The sequence below is a fragment of the Pezoporus wallicus genome, unplaced genomic scaffold (assembly GCF_028554395.1).
Source record: "Pezoporus wallicus isolate ANWC-B61680 ecotype Strahan unplaced genomic scaffold, APGP_CSIRO_Pwel_v1 contig_4264, whole genome shotgun sequence".
NCBI classification, from domain to species: Eukaryota; Metazoa; Chordata; class Aves; order Psittaciformes; family Psittacidae; genus Pezoporus; species Pezoporus wallicus.
The window spans coordinates 470,899-487,083 of NW_026637102.1; the positions used below are offsets into that span (position 1 = coordinate 470,899).

Here is a 16,185-nt window from a genome sequence, read left to right on the forward strand (position 1 = left end):
AAGTGGTTGGCATGTGCCTGTGACCAGCAGAAAATGAGAGGTGTTATTGCAGGGACGGTTTCCGCAGCCTTCAGCAGGTGGAGGCTGATCGCCCCCCCACACGTTTACTGGCTTCCTATTTGTGCTCAGCCCCGCCTTAAAAAAAAAAAAAAAAAAAAGAAAGAAAAATGAGTTGATGTTAATAAATGCAAAGCAAAAATTTGGCTGCTAGGAATAACCACAGCACGAGCCCTTCTGTCCTCGCTTGCTTTGAGTCCTCTATTTTACCTGTGCCAGAAAATACCCCATGTGCAGAAGTTTATAATGAATCTCATGCAGCTTGAATCTGGTAGTTATCTCACCTGAGGAGCAGAGCCACTGGAGGGATCTCCTCCACCTCTCGTGGGGTTTTGGTAGACTGCTGTGCCCCGGGGAGTCACCACACAGCTCAGATCCCCACTGGGGGCCTCTGTGGACTTTCCACAGTGTAAAAATAGATGTACCACAGCCAACTTACACTATCAGCTGCAGCATCACCAAAGGTGCCAGCAGCACGTTAGGCCCACGTGTCGGTGCACAAGTTAATCCAGCAGCTAACGGTATGACTGAGAAAAACCCCCACCACTTAAATCACCTTGTTGTTTGTATTTTATTCTGAAGTGCACTAAGTCTGGTTTAATTGCAACTAAAAGACAAGCAAAAGGTATGAGCTAGCTGAAAGGCAGTTTCCATGTATCTAGCTATATAAGAGCTTTCACAGCTTTCCAGACAGGCCTCTTATGGAGCCACATGTTGTCCAAACAGTCTGCCATGCTTCCTGGGGTGCTTACACCACACAGGAATGATCTGGTTGAGCAAATCTGCTGTGTCCTTTCAGAAAGGAGCTGATGTATTTCTACCAGCATTTATTCTCTAAATGAATACATTTTTCACTTCTGCTGTGAATATCTAAGATTCTGGTTTAAAAAAAAACCCAAACCAGCCATGAGATTCCAGAAATAGTTTACTTTTCTGGAAAGAAGATTATTTTCCAGTCAGTGAAACTTGCACCAGCTGCAAGCAGCTGGTTCCTAACCTTCCTGGTGGACTGACATGGGCCTGAAGCAAGGAAAATCACTGCCAGTGCCAATGCAAAAACACAACTGACTGAAAATTGGGGTGATATGAAGCGCTGCTGCTTCTTGTCTCCAGAGGAAACAGCAAATGCCCTGGAGCCCTCTGAGCAACAGGCAGGCACTGGGTGGGATGCACACCTAGACCACAGGCTGCTGGCAGTGCACACTTTCCACTGGCCTGGTTGGTGCCAGGTTTGCTTTTCCTCTTGGGCAAAACTGGAGACGAAGGCAGTGGGGATTTTTCCCATGCATGATGAAGGCCAGGAGGCCAGAGTGCTGTGGGCTTTTCTGTACTTGTCTCACTCCCGTCAATCAGGAAGTGGTGACGCAGATTTTGGGTTGGGTTTGAGGTTTTGGAAGCCTTTTCTAAAAGTTGATCTCCTCGCCCCATCATATTTCTGAATTGTGAAGCCGTGGTGAAGGCTGGTGGCGACTGGAGGGTGCCAGCCAAAATGCAGCTCCTCATCAGATGTAATGGGAGGATTTTCCTGGCTATTTGTTTAATCCTCTTTGTGGGATACACAGCACAAGGTAAAACAGGGCGGTTGTTCTCTTGGTAATCCTCTCTCTGGGCTATGCAGTGTAGGCCAAGTAGGGAGTCTCTGAATTTTTCAAACTGACCTTCTTCTTTCTACTCAGAAAACCTGTTTTGCTAACATTTCATTTTCTGGAGGGGAAATGGTAAGAAAAGGTACTTTTTGCAAGTGGCACATTTCTGTGCCCCTTTCCCTATGAGAAAAAGACTTTATAAAATACATTGCTGTATGTGTGTATATTTTCAATCCATGTATTTCAATTTGTTGGGTTTTTTTTTGTGTTTTTTTTGAAACAACATAGTGGTCCAGTTACTACTGTTATTCAGTTATGTAGGTGCAGACAAAATATGTAACAGTTCCCATGTCATAACTACTATGGTCTGCTTTCTTGTGATGACAGGAAACTGGTCCTAAGTATGAGGAAATTAAACGTTTATTCAGTACAATATTGCAACACGCAGCCCTAATACAACTAAAAGGAAATGTTGATTCATGGTGATACGCATCCTGGGGATTTATTTCTTGTGAGAGAGAAGTGTTCTCCAGCATGTACAGTACCCTTTATCCCCAGACCAAGGCTGTGATAATGATAGGCTTTAATTAATATCTGCCACTCAGAGGTTGAGGGATTATGGCCTGGTTTTTGTATGTTGTTTATTTGCAAATTATTCAGCTGCAGTTGCGTATTTTGTTGCCACTGTTGTTATTAAAAACCTTCTTAATAATATGAGAAGAAAATAAGTATTAAAAAGGCATGTGCTGTAAAAGAAGCAGGAAATTATACCCATGCGATCATTTTTCGCTTACAGAAGAGTGTAGGAGGTAGCTGAAAGTCATCTAGTACATTTCAGTAATATATAGGGCAATAGAAAAGTGTAATTACAGAAAGATATTCCCAAGAAATGAAGAAAAAAATAGTTTGAAGTGCCAACATGGGGAGAATGTGTCAGGAGGCTTCAGAACAAATTAATTACATAAGACAGAGAAGAAGGATGAAATGCCGCTGTCTTTATCTTTACTATGCAATCGTTATTTTCTCCTTTTGGTATTTTTTGAAGACCACTTTTTAGTGACAGCCACAGTCAGGTACCTGGGGAGCACCAGAGCTGCAACCGTAGGCTTACATAACTGAGTCATATCTAGGAGACACCTGAACCATCTCTCAAGGCAGCTCTTGGCACACCTTGAATTTCCAGCCTCCCTATCAAAACTCATTCCATTCAACTTAAGGGAGCTGAGCTGAGTCACTCAAAGCCAAAGCAGAGTTGTCTGTCACCTTTGCTGGAGAGAAACAGAAAGGGAGGGTGCAAGAGGCAGCTCACTGCTGGGGTGGCTTGTCCCCAGGGGACTCTGAGATATCTCCACCAGCTTTGGGGAGAACTGCAGGTGGCTGAGCCCACAGGTCCCCCACGGATATGCCATGCCATGCCATGCCCCAACTGCGAATAAGCCCTGCTGTGATGATGGCATGAGGGAGGGGTTTCCCATCAGATTTTCATTCCTAATTCCTGTGGACTTCCCATGCCCATGTGTGAGAAGCACCTGATATTTCTGAGAGCAAAGATGTCACTTAGGATGTCAGTAGCCATTTAAAATGTCTTCAGGGTTAATTTATTTTTTGGTGGTTGAGCAATCAGGGCCTCACAAATTGCTTTCTTCCACTCCTTTAAGCTTTATTAGGTACTCATAAAATTAATAGTCCTGGTGAATAACATCTTGGTCCTGGTGAATAACACACAGCTGATTCAATCAGGTGCTCCAGTGCAGAAGGCAAGGTACAAGAGAGTGAGGTGCCGACCTGATGCCTGGTCCGCTAACTGCATTGAAGAGAAGGGGCCCTGGTTTTACATGGCCACTGGTGGAGCCAACAGGATCCTTCCTCCCATGGCAGACCCGTCCCTGTAAGTTCATTTGTCAAATGTTTGTTGTTAACTCTAGCATCCAAAAATGTCCGGTATTCCTGTCTCAACAGTCGTGTCATAGGTTGTCTCACCCATGAGAATGTGAGGCTTCTGTGTGCACATTTAAGAGATAATAAACAAAACAATTAATTTGGAATGAACTTGCTGCTGCTCTGCATTTCAGGATGAAGCGATACCAGGAGCTGGGTGACATATTCCCTCTCTCAGATGAGGAGTCTGGTTCTGGGTATGACACCATGGTGGAAGCAGAGCCAGCCTCTGGGTCAGGGCTTGGTGATGGCAACAGCTTCTCTGAGGTGAAGCTGCCTGTCTTCTTAGCGGGCCCGCGAGGCAGCGAGCTGAAGAGAAAGCTAACGGAGGAGGATTTGCTCCTGTAGGGCTGGAGATAGCAGCCTTCTTGTGCCTCCTGCACCCCTTCCCCAGTGCCTGACCCAATGCGATGGCCATGAAGCAGTTTTAAACCAACTTCAATAAAAACTTCGCCGTACAATCTTCATTGCTTTCACTCACTAAAAAACCTTCTTTGTTCAGTCTGAACTTGCTCTTTGCTTTTTGTGGGTAGGGAAGCCATCCCCAGCAGTGAAGAACAGGTTCTGGGGCGGTGCCTGATCCATGTGGATGTTATCGTGCTCCATGGGTAATAACTTAAAAACCTTTGTGTGGCGGGAGGCACCTGCACTAATCACATGAAATACTTCCAGCTGGCTGCCTCGCACCCTGAAAACCACAAAATCTTGTGAAAATGTTTTGGGACCCTGATGAGGAGTGTCCGAGTGAACTGGGGTTGTTCAGTCTGGACAAGAGAAAGCCCTTCTCTACAACTGCCTGAAAGGAGGCTGCAGTGAGGTGGTGGTGGGTCTGTCTCCCAAGTAACAAGCTATAGGACACGAGGTAACGACCTCAGGCTGTGCCAGGGTAGGTTTAGACTGGATATTTGGAACAGTTTCTTCACAGAGGGTGGTCAGCCATTGGAACAGGCTGTCCAGGGCAGCGGTGGGGCGATGGCGGGGTTTGGCCGGGCGGCGCCTCCTCCTTTCTCCCTCCATCCCTTCCTCCCTCCCTCCCTCCCCACCTGTGGCTCCGGCTTGTGCGTGAGGAGAGCCGACCCGCCGGTCGCAGTTTGCTCTCCGGTGCTGCCGGTCCTCTCTCCCTCACCTCCGGCCGGGCTGCAGAGCGCCCGGTGACACCCTTCCCCCCGCCGCCGGTTTGGCCGCCCCCTCCCCGGCCTGCGTCATGCGGCCGCACTGCTCCCCGCTGCCCGCCTCGCCCCGAGCTGTGCCCGGGCCCGGGCGCGGCCGCCCCGTGGAGGTGTCGGCGGCCTCCCCGCGTGAGCCGCTGCTGTGCGGGGCTGGCTCGGGGGAGAGCTGACAAGACGGCAGGCGAAAAACAAAGGTTTGGGTGTTCATAATATAATTTATGGATTAAGGCTTGGGATGTTTCCCAGCTTTTCCGTATGCACGTCTTCACCAGGACGGGGATTAGCCATGGAGCTCGACTTCCATTTTTCCTACACAGCTGCTGTCGGGGAGGCTTTGGAGAGAGTGCATGTGATAGTCCTGAAAACATAAGTAGATCTTTCAGCAGTCCCTTAAGGCAGCAATTAAAATGACAGTAGTTAGTAGTGATCCTTCAGGGCTGGTGAAATAGAAGCCACTTTGTGCTTAGCAGGCTTGGTCTAGGCAAAGTGCTTGGAGTGCTGCGATGTATAGGTTGAAAAAAACCACATTATTTTAAAGAATAAGCTAGATTTGGTTCTGAAGCATGTGGATTCTTAAACATATGTCTCTATCTATTGGGCATGGAAAAACTTTTTAGGGCTGTATGTGAAGCTCAGGCTGGGATTTCTGCACTGTTGATCAGCTGCTGGGAGCCCTTGAAGGCCTTTAGTACAGCCGTAACACTTAAGGACTGAATGCAGGTTGATTTTTGACCCTGATGAAGCAAAATTTTCAGCGTCTGTCTTTTGCATGAAATCAAGAACATAGCCTAGCACTTGGCCAGCTTCTGAAAACCTTATTTCTCCTCGTTTTCTTAAGATGTAACATAATAAGCCATATGATGGCTTCTTAAAATATTCTTGTTTTGCATAGTTTCCTTGCAGCAGTATCTTGGATAGCAGCTGGAGGAGATACCAGCTGTTGACTTTTTTGCTCCATATGTTGTTGTCCTCTCTAGATGAGATCATGGCTAATCTCGAAGGGGTACAGTTGAAATATTCATGCACAGTGTCCCGAGAAGTCCTATGCTACCAATGTTAGGTCTGGCTGACTTTTAAATGATGGTACAGGTTCATAATTTGGAAGGTACTGTGAGGGTATCTTGTATGATGTTTATGTAAAGGTAATGTTCTTCCAGGTTTAGCTGGGGGGGGTGTGTGTATGTGTATAAGGCTAATCTGGAAATATGAGTACAGTTTCTAAGGGAAAGATAAGGGCATGTTCAACAGGAACTTTTAACGGTTCTTACTGAAACTTTCTTTCTCAGTTCCCCAGGAGCCAAAAATCAAGAATGGTTCTAGTGTGCAGTGATTTAAAAAAAAATAAAAAATTCTTGTTTCAGCAGTTAATGCAAATATGTGCTTGGCAGGGACTTGGAAGACAGTTTGGTGTTATATTTGACCACCTTGTTGATCATCTGTTTCTTTCCTCTGAGAATGTGAAGTAGCTATAACTGGGTTTCAGCTATAGTTCTGTACATCTTTGTGGATTGAACTAGGGCTGCTTGCTATCTGAACAAATAGAAAGTCAGTTTAATCTTGTGTGAATCAGTGTTTTATAGCTCAGGCTTGTACTATGTCTCTGCTTGTCTTGTAGGGGTAAGCAAAAAGTCAGTCTTGACGCTGCTAAGGAGTATTGTTCGGATCAAACTGTTCTTCTAGACTTTTTGCTATTGATGCTATATTTCAAACTTCAGGTTCAACACAATGTGTTGAAATGTGTTTTTACTCTTTCTTTTTATATGAAATTGATGAAATGAGAATGACTGTTTCATATATACCAAATTCATATAGTTGAAGTGGATGCTGTTGTTGAGAACATAGTGTACTTCCTCCAACCCCCGTCAAAATTGTACTGAATTAGTGTTGTCTGCTACAGTACATCAAAGCAGATTACTGTTTAATTCTTAGGAGAAAATGTTGACTTTTGTCCTTATCTTGTTGAGTTTCCCATAGAGCCATTAACATGTTTTGCAGCTTCTTGTAAGAAATGTTTGTGTAAGGTCAAAGGATGATGTCTCCTAGTTTCTTATGTTTGGTGCTGGTCAAAAGTTCGTGCCTAGGGAATGCTGTTGTAAGGTGAGGACAAACACTTGGTGTTCATAATGGATTGGTGCCTGGAGCAGTATTACAGGTAAACTTGTAACATCCACTCTATCTGATGGCAGAGTAACTAAGTTAGACTGCATGACGAACAGCTGCCTCTTGAACCTGTTAGTGCTCACCTTATTGGTTAAGAGGCGTAGCAAGAGACGTCAAATAAAAATCCCTATTTCCCTTCACCAACCAGGGGGATGCTTTAGGTCTTGTATTATATCCCCTGTTGTTTCTTTTCGCCCTGCTTTGCTCTGTTACTTGCCTTGCTTCTGATCATACTTGTTATTGCTATTTATGCAGTAAGTTATAGCGGGTATAAAGCATTAAGTTTTTGTTTGTTTGTTTAATAATATCTCAAATCTTAAACCAGATGGAATATATTTGCTAAAAGTTTGTTGTTTGTGGTTTGTTTGGTTTGGTTTTTTTTTGAAGTGTGGTTTAAAAATTGTTTTTTTTTAAGTGAAACCAGTGATTGTAAACTTTGCAGTGTCAGAAACCAAAGTTGTGTTTACAACAGTAATGTTTAAAATATTTGTTAGTATTTTACTGTAGGAGTAATAATGGTAATTACGCTGTGTACTTTTTTAATAAACGCTATATTTTGTAAAAGCTGTTGCTGCTTGTTACTGACCTCATTTCAGTTATTTGTGAGGTGAACAAGTGTCTTTTTGTCATTGCTGTTTCTTTGGTCTTTAATACATAATGGCTTTGTAGCTTCATGGGAGCACAAATGTTTTTTTCCAATGTATAATGTACAGCTGCAAGTAAATACCACGTTTTAAATGGTGTGTCCACTGTGTAGTAACTTTTCTAATTGTTATTCCAGAGTTTTCTTGGAGGCTTCTTCAGTTCTGTTGGTGAGATTGATGTTATTCTCAATGATGCTGAAACACGAAAAACAGCAGAAATCAAAACAGAAGATGGTAAAGTAGAAAAGCATTTTCTCTTCTATGATGGAGAATCTGTTACAGGAAAGGTAAATCTTTTTTAAAGTGAGTATTAATACTTTACTGACTCTGGTGTATGAATGCCTATAGGAAGGTAAATGAAAAACTGATATAAGCGAGGGCTGCAATTTCAGCTTGTGTTATTATTCAGACAGGAAACACTGTTTTCCTATATGTGGGTTTGTTTTTCTTTTTTTTTTTTACCTATAGTCATTCAGGCAACTGGTAAAACCCAATGTTTTACTAGTGTTTTGTTTCATGTCAGCTTGCATTTGTGAATAAGCTTTTTGTGCAACCATGTGCAATCCTGTCATTGCTTCTGACAACAAAACTATTCCAGACTGGATCCTCCTGCTTCTGCTTCCCCTTGAACTCCAAAATCCACGACCCAGCCATGTAACAGTGGTTTTTGGCTGGCAAAGCCAGCTTGCTTTGCACACCCTGAAACTAAACCTTGTGTTTCATGCCCTGGAGTGGTTTATGGAATTGTGTAAGACCAGTAATACATGAAGTTGAGCTGGCTGCTGCATCAACAAGACTTTTTCTTGTTGGGGGGGTGTGTGCGTGAAGGAGAGACAATGACTCCTTGCCATCACTCTGGTTTTACTTGGAGCTATTCCTGCCCTCTGAATGATTCTGTTATGATTTACTTTTCCTCAAAGAAAATTGATCCAGGTATGGGGTACTGAGATTGACTTCCAAATAGCTAGTTTGGTCTTGATTAACCTGTTGTCACTGGGCATTTTTTTGCTCTTACAATATCTTTCCATGCTAAGATCTTGGTTTTCTAGAAAGATCTTTTCAGGGATGTGAAAGTCTTGCAAGATGGGCCTCAAAACTCGGGGAAATTGAGAAAACTAGGTTTTTTCTGTTTGTTGGCCTGAGCACTTCTCACTTTTATTGGCAATGCCTGAGAAGTGCCTGATGATGAAAGGTGTTAGCCATATGGCTAACAGAAGCACAGTGGAATGAGGAGGTCTGGAAGACTAGTAGTTTATTGGAAAACTTCTTTCTACTTCTTTCCTCCTTTTTACCACAAAGATAAGTTATTCAAGTAGTTTACTGCCTACTCTGATATCAACAATATACTGGGTTTTAAGGTACAGGAATTCCTCTAGTCATCACTACCTTGTAAGAGAACCTTATGTATGCTTAATATTTGCATTTCCATAGAAAGTAAGAGTATGGAATTAGGTTAGGTGTGGTTTTGAGAATCAAATTCACAAGCGAAGGTCTTGATAGTAGGCTTCATTATCTGTTATTTTTCACTGACTTCTCTAACACCACTATGTGGCTGGCAGCTGAGGAAGGGACTTAGATTCACTTGACTTGAAAGGAATGCATCTTATGGCAGTTCTTTTTTGGACTTCCAAATATGACTGTCAGAAGATGACTTGAAGCTTTCTGCCTTCAAAGATTCCAAAAGGGTCACAACTGGCTTATGAGAATTCTGCATGAGGTCTAGCTGGGATTATTAATTTTGAGACTCAAGGGTTTCAAGCTTCATTATAAATTCAGGTTTGTGGATGATTAGATTTTTCTTAACTGCTTTAATGGTGCCTTCATAATGCTTAATTTCATAACCAGCTGTTTAATTTGGTTGCCTTCAAGCTCAGGTAGTGCTATTGAGAAGAGGTCTCAGTTTTCATAGGAATGTAGTAATGTTTGTCTTCTTACTGGGATCATGTATTAAAAGTGTTGGAAAAAAATGTAACTGGTGGTTTGTTTTAATTGTTTTTTCCCTTGCTAGGTGAACGTTTCCCTTAAGCATGGAAAGAGACTAGAGCACCAAGGAATTAGAATTGAATTTGTAGGACAAATTGGTGAGTTTAAGCTCTAAAAGGGATATTAGGTGTGTGTGGTTTATGTAACTTTGCATTGTCAGCAGTTTGGTTCTAACATTGCAACTTTGTCAGATTAGTTGATAAAGTGCCAAAGGAAGATTATATACTCCTTATTTTAATCCAGATGATGTACTGATTTGTGTTACTCAGTCATTGGAAAGGAAGATAGGTGCGCGTGAGAGAGAACTGGGATAGTGTTTTGTCTGTCAGACTGGTTAAAAGTTTGATTAAGAACCGCTTGAGACTAATGTAATTTTTTCTAACTTTCTGTCTTGTTGAGAATTGCATGACAGATCTAGGATGAATTATAATGACACTGGTCAGGAGGTGCTGTTGCTGTGAAACTGCTGTGTCTATGCTTACGTATTAAGAACTTGTTTCCAAGTGGCTGTCTTAGACCAGTGGTCTTAATAAGCCTTTTGATTGTAAGCTAGTAGTAATAATAAATCATTTGATAGGTGGTGTTAATCTGTGGGAGACCAGCTGGGATTGCTGGCCTGTCCTGTATGAGCTAGTCTTGATGTTGCTTAGGTTTTGTGCCTTCAGCAATAAATGCTGAAGCCAAAATCAGGCAACACTAATTACAGAGAATTACAAGAGGTACTTATTAAAGCTAGCTAAACTGTCATTTAAAAAAATGCCATGCTGGTGAAGCTTAATGTGTTCTGCTTGTTGCAGTTAGTTCTTTATCAATGCTTGCTATAGGTTGCTGAAACTGAAGATAACTTGGAGAAATTGGACACAACATTTGGTCACATACATGTAACTCAAATTAATTGATTCTGTTGTCCTCTCCTACCTTCTGCTGCCAAAATAGAGACAGTTTTGTCTGCTAAAAATAAACACTGTAACATGTTTTCCTTTTAACTTCCTCAACTGTAGAACTCTTCAATGACAAAAGCAATACCCACGAATTTGTAAACTTAGTGAAAGAACTGGCCTTACCTGGAGAGCTGACCCAAAGCAGAAGCTATGACTTTGAATTCATGCAGGTTGAAAAGCCATACGAATCCTACATTGGTGCCAATGTCAGACTGAGGTTTGTGACTGTTAAGACTCCTCTCCTCCCCTGCAGAAAATTTGTAATTTAGCAATTATGCTGCCCTCTACCCCTCTTCCTCCTTTTGGATTTCAAATCAGACATGTTGCAGCCAGTAACTTGTGTAACAGTGTGCCTTGATTGGAGTTAAGGTTGTAATAATGTAGCCATTTCTACTTCTTTGGAATTGATCAGTGTTGTTCATATAGATAAAATTCTTTCAGTTCAATCAAGTGAAGATGGTCCCCATGTTTCTACTTACAAGTGTTTTATCTTGTATTTTGGTGTCTTACTCTTCTCTGCTTAGGCTTAAGAGTATACTCTTGTTTTTCAAAGACAACCTGTACTTCAAAGGGCTTTTGCTTATGCAATTCTGAATAATTATGGCTAACTTGGTGGCTTTCTTCCTAGGTATTTTCTGAAAGTGACAATAGTGAGACGGCTGTCAGACTTAGTGAAAGAATATGATCTGATTGTTCACCAGCTTGCTACATACCCAGATGTGAACAACTCCATTAAAATGGAAGTAGGCATTGAAGACTGTCTTCATATAGAGTTTGAATACAATAAGTCAAAGTAAGTGTCACTTAGAACAAAATAAATTGAAATAAATATCTTGGGGATATAAGTATGGAGTACATAATATTTGATGAACAGTTGTGGCATCTGGAGATTTAAAATGTAAAGCAACAATTTCAATTATTGTGTTGAGCTGTTTGGTTATTGGGTACTAATTACATAGTGATCTTTGAGAAATACTTGTCTCTTCTGCCTCCAGTGCTAATAGGAAAGTCAGTAGCAAATATTTAAGACTTGATTTCTGCATTTATACTTTTTCAGTATAATTGCAGTACTTCCTTTACCAATATGGCAATAATGGAAAGGTGCTAATTGCACTGGTCTAGCTGAGATGCTTTGCTTGGTGGGGAAGTAAGCTCTAAGTAGTTAACAAGCAGATAAGGCAACTGCCTGGATAACGTGTATTCAGGAAGGTGTAAAAATTGTGTTTATTCTTTAATTAAAACCCCAATTTTGTTCTTTTAAAGGTATCATTTAAAGGATGTGATTGTTGGAAAAATTTATTTCCTCTTAGTGAGAATAAAAATTCAGCATATGGAGTTGCAGCTGATCAAAAAGGAGATTACTGGAATTGGTAAGAGAAATAAAGTCTAAAAGAAATGGCAGCTTGTATGTCTGTTGAGCCTTATGCAGACCTGGAGAAAAGAGTTGCAGCTTTGGCTAAACTAATGCTCCATGTGCTTCTTTCTTACTGCTGTTTGACTACCATTTGCATTTTGTGCTTTGGTAATAGTACGTAGTAGTCAACTTAGTCTGTAGCATTGTCCTGGGATTGTGACTGTTGGGCTAGCTTCACAAATATGAACAGTTGTAAATGGAACTTGGGCATAAATATGCAGCATTTTTGTCAGTCTTGATAGATAATTAACAAGGGAGAAGGTATGAAATGAATCTTGAAAACTCCTTGCCTCTGCAGAGATAAGCTTGTAAAGCGGGCTTGGTAAAGATTAGCATGAATGTCTCATGGTCTAGAAAAGTGCCATTTCCAGTTGGTCTCAGACTGATATGATGGAAATATCAAGAGGCTTTGAAGCAGCAACAGCTTGAATATTACAGATCAGGCTTGTACACTTTGGAACTAGGAAGGCAGCAAGAGGCTATGGCTCGTGACTTCATTCCTCAGTGGCTGGGGCCCCAGGGAGCTATTTGTGTGGAGAATGGGAAAGCTTCCATAGCAATAGAGGAATGGCAGAAAGCTCTACTATGTTGTTGGCTTTTGTGGCTAAATTAGGTGCTCTGGTTTCTTCATCCTAGTCTCTGGAGAAAGGTGGTTCTTGTGCTAGGTGATAACCCTCCAGATTCCTAGTCTGATCATGGCTTAGCAGTATTGATCGCTAGCACTGGTCACCAAACAGAGTGGTTTCACAAGTCTTATCCCACGTGCTTGTCCCTTATTTAATGCCTGCATATGCAGACTTCTTTTGAAGTGCTAAATACTGCCTCTTTTTTTAGTGTGGGGAGGAGAGAGTAAGAAATAGATGTTTTGCTTGGGAGAGGGTGGTTTTTTTAGCTGTGTGTAACTTGTACACAAGACCAAGTCAAAAAATGTCGTGTTGTGTAAATTAAATGCTGCAGAGTAGAAATTGCTGTGATAAAGCTTTTTAAATGTTTAAAACTGAAGCATGTGTTCTCACAGTGAAAATTTGTTTCACCAGGACCCAGTACTACAACAGAGACTGAAACCATTGCAAAGTATGAAATAATGGATGGTGCACCGGTTAAAGGTAAGTAACTGTGCTGGTTTTGAAGTGAGCATTTTGAGTTAAAACTGTATTTAAAAACATCTGGAGGGGAAGAGATTACTTGTATAGATTTTTCTTGGAGAAACTACACTTCTTAGGTTGCTGAAATGATAGTGGATTTTCCTTTTCAAAGCAGACATTTTTTATTAACTTAGGGTATTTCACCTATCCTTCACTAGGATCCTAGTAATTCTTATCCTTATTTACCACTGGAAATTCTAGGACTGATTTTTTTATCACTTTGTTTTGTTTGTTTTTTTTTTAAGGCGAATCGATTCCCATAAGACTGTTCTTAGCAGGCTATGACCCAACTCCAACAATGAGGGATGTGAACAAAAAATTTTCAGTGAGGTACTTCTTAAATCTAGTGCTTGTGGATGAAGAAGACAGACGGTACTTCAAACAGCAGGTATGGTCTGAGGAATCTTGTTGCAGAATTATCTGTTGTTGTACATGCTGCTTTGAATGCTCGGCATGTCAAAGCCACCTGTGCTTCATGTATGGCATAACCATTTCTGCTGGTGAGTGTACTGGAAGCTGTACAGAAAATGTTAGCTTGCAAAAAGTAGTCAAGGGGAATGATTGATACTCATTTAGCAAGTATAAGATGTTCATGCCATAGAACAACCTTGCATTGTGAATATCCAGGGAAAACACTTTGTGGGTAAAATAAGCTTGAGTTGCATTTGTTTGCTTGCTTACTTAAACTACTGCAGGTAGGTTTCTCCTCCTAGCATTATCCCAGGTTCAAAATTGCAAAATTATAGTAAGGGATAAGACATCTGACTGAAAACGTAACAGAAGTTGAGGTCATGAAAGGAGTAGCACTGGAACGAAGCTATGTGGATTAGGTCAGAATCTTCCTGTTAAAGAGTAGTCAAGGCAGTGTAATTAAACATGTTGAACAGAATGTAACTGTGCCAAGCATACAGTGTCCATGATGGGCTTTGGATTTTGAGAAAAAGAGGAAGAAAAACTATAATCCTTTCAAAGTTGAGAGCAGGGTTGTTAAGGAAAGAAGTGACTACTCAAGATTAATAAAGGTAAGTGTTCAGGCAGTAACAAAATATGTAAATTTACTTTTGTCATCTGTTACTTTCCATATGTACTGCACTGTTCTGTAACTAATGGGGATGCAGTTTTTGTGGTCTGTGGTGTTTTGGGTTTTGTGTTCTGTTTATTTTTTTTCCCCAAAAAGTCTTTGTCTATCAGGAACTTAAAATATTTGATGCTGCTGACTTAATGGTGGTTTCAAAAGTGTTTGCTTCCTCAAACAGGAAATAATTTTATGGAGAAAAGCTCCTGAGAAACTGAGGAAACAACGAACAAACTTTCACCAGCGATTTGAATCTCCAGAATCACAAACATCTGCTGAGCAACCTGAAATGTGAACTTGTTTAAGGTGAAAAACTTTGTGATGCATCAGCAGGTTAAAGGTGGCAGCAGCCTGTGGGAAAAGAAAGCCAGAATTCCCATACAACTCTCTTCCTTCATCTTGCAGTGCTGCATTTACCATACTACTAAAGCATTCTTCAGTTAAACATTCAAGTATGTATATACATTTAAAATAAAGTGCTTTCTCAAACACTGGAACTTTCTTAAGCTATATTTTATACTGCACATTTACTTTTATTTGATAATGTTATATGCACTTGGATATGCATAATCTTAAATCTGATTATCTCCATGCATGGTAGGCTGGTATATTTGATTTTTGCTGATCACCTATACAGTGTAGACTAAAGCATTTCCCTTTTGTCATGTTGTTTATTGCATGTTTCTTTCCAATGTTGCTTATTTCCATTTGTTTTATTTTGAAACTACAGTAAGATAAAATTGACTAAATCACACTAAAAATGGAGGTTTACAGTGAGATTGTGTCCTAAGACACTTACTTGTCCTAAGACTTATTACTGTGTTAGACAGGGTTTAACTGAAACTGCATGTATATGCACTATAACTGTGGAGTCTTCAGACACCTTAGCAAGGTTTCTGAGAAGCTTTGAATCTGTCAGTAGTGAAGAATGTTAGGAAGCATCTTTGCTCTCTTTCCCCCCATTCTCTGCCATACTTCTCTAAGCCTTTCGTGTGGGTCACTCCTGACTTTTGAGTGCTCACTGCCTGGTAACCAGCCATTGTAGAGATGTTGTTGTGATTTCACCTTCAGGTGGTGAGTGGGTGAAGTATTTGAAGGTAGTTATCTCTTACTGATGAAATAAATGCTGGTAACAGATTATTTAGCAAAAACGTGAAACTGTGATTCCTCCTGGCTTCCTGCTTCTACTGTTTTCAGAGTCTGTCTCTTCACTGTCCTGACAGGAGAGTTGAAATGTTCTCAAAAGGACATCCTCCTCCTAGTCCATCTGGACCTGTTATAAGGGCACACAAGCTCCTTTGTAGTCTTCAGGAAAGGTATTTTGAAGCCAGGCAAGCCTTAAAACTGTTAGAAGCTTGTCTGGTACAGCAGGTTGTTTCTCTTAATCATCTCATGCATTTAGTGTTTGAAGAAATAGCTTAAAAATAGCTTTCATCTATTCATAACTGAGCATGCAGGTCTGTTATCAGACACATGACTTGGGCATGAAATGAAGCCTGCTGTGTGGAAGGCTACTTGTGCTTGTAGTTCACTTGGTCTTTAAACCAAGGCTTCTCAACTCTGGTGCAAGTGTCATTGGTAACCTTACTTTATGAGTAAGTAAATAATAGAATTACATTTCTGTAAGAACTGTTTTATTACTATGGCACTTTGATAAAGCAGACAACAGTGCTGTACTTTATGCTGGTATACTTGTAATGCAGATATCTTTGAGAGCAAATTCAACTCCCTCATGTAAGTGCCTGTTCAGAAAGTTAAAGTAAAAAGCCAAATATTTTCATGGTCACTTGCATGTTATAATCTGGAAATGATTCCAAGAGATTTTTGAAAACTTGATTGTATTTAACCAGCCTCAGATTGTGCAACCATGTATAACAACCGGGAAACATACTGAGCTGCTATTTGAATTATTAAAACAGCTGTATTCTCACTAACATCTGGGTCGTCTTTGTTGATTGGCTCTGCCCTTTGCAGCCGCAGCGCGTGTTCCTTCAGCATCCCCTTTAACGCCCGCCCCCGACGGCAGAGGGATGGAGGTGCCCTTTAGGGCCTCATAGCACCGCGGCCGGTTCC

General features: G+C 41.1%; 2 protein-coding genes across 2 annotated transcripts; both read left to right on the plus strand.

Annotated features, from left to right (window-relative positions):
- Positions 1-1,452: 1,452 nt before the first annotated feature.
- SRGN (serglycin) lies at positions 1,453-4,042 on the plus strand. The gene is made up of 3 exons (XM_057403285.1): positions 1,453-1,625; positions 3,384-3,531; positions 3,716-4,042. Exons 1-3 carry the CDS (start codon positions 1,547-1,549, stop codon positions 3,927-3,929), a joined length of 441 nt encoding a protein of 146 aa, XP_057259268.1. The 5' UTR covers positions 1,453-1,546; the 3' UTR covers positions 3,930-4,042.
- Positions 4,043-4,785: 743 nt separating this feature from the next.
- On the plus strand, positions 4,786-16,046 carry VPS26A (VPS26 retromer complex component A). The gene is made up of 10 exons (XM_057403227.1): positions 4,786-4,879; positions 5,728-5,753; positions 7,692-7,841; positions 9,563-9,635; positions 10,539-10,695; positions 11,107-11,271; positions 11,742-11,848; positions 12,930-12,998; positions 13,283-13,425; positions 14,294-16,046. The coding sequence occupies exons 1-10, from the start codon at positions 4,786-4,788 to the stop codon at positions 14,405-14,407; spliced, it is 1,098 nt and encodes a 365-aa protein (XP_057259210.1). The 3' UTR covers positions 14,408-16,046.
- The last annotated feature ends 139 nt before the right edge of the window (positions 16,047-16,185 follow it).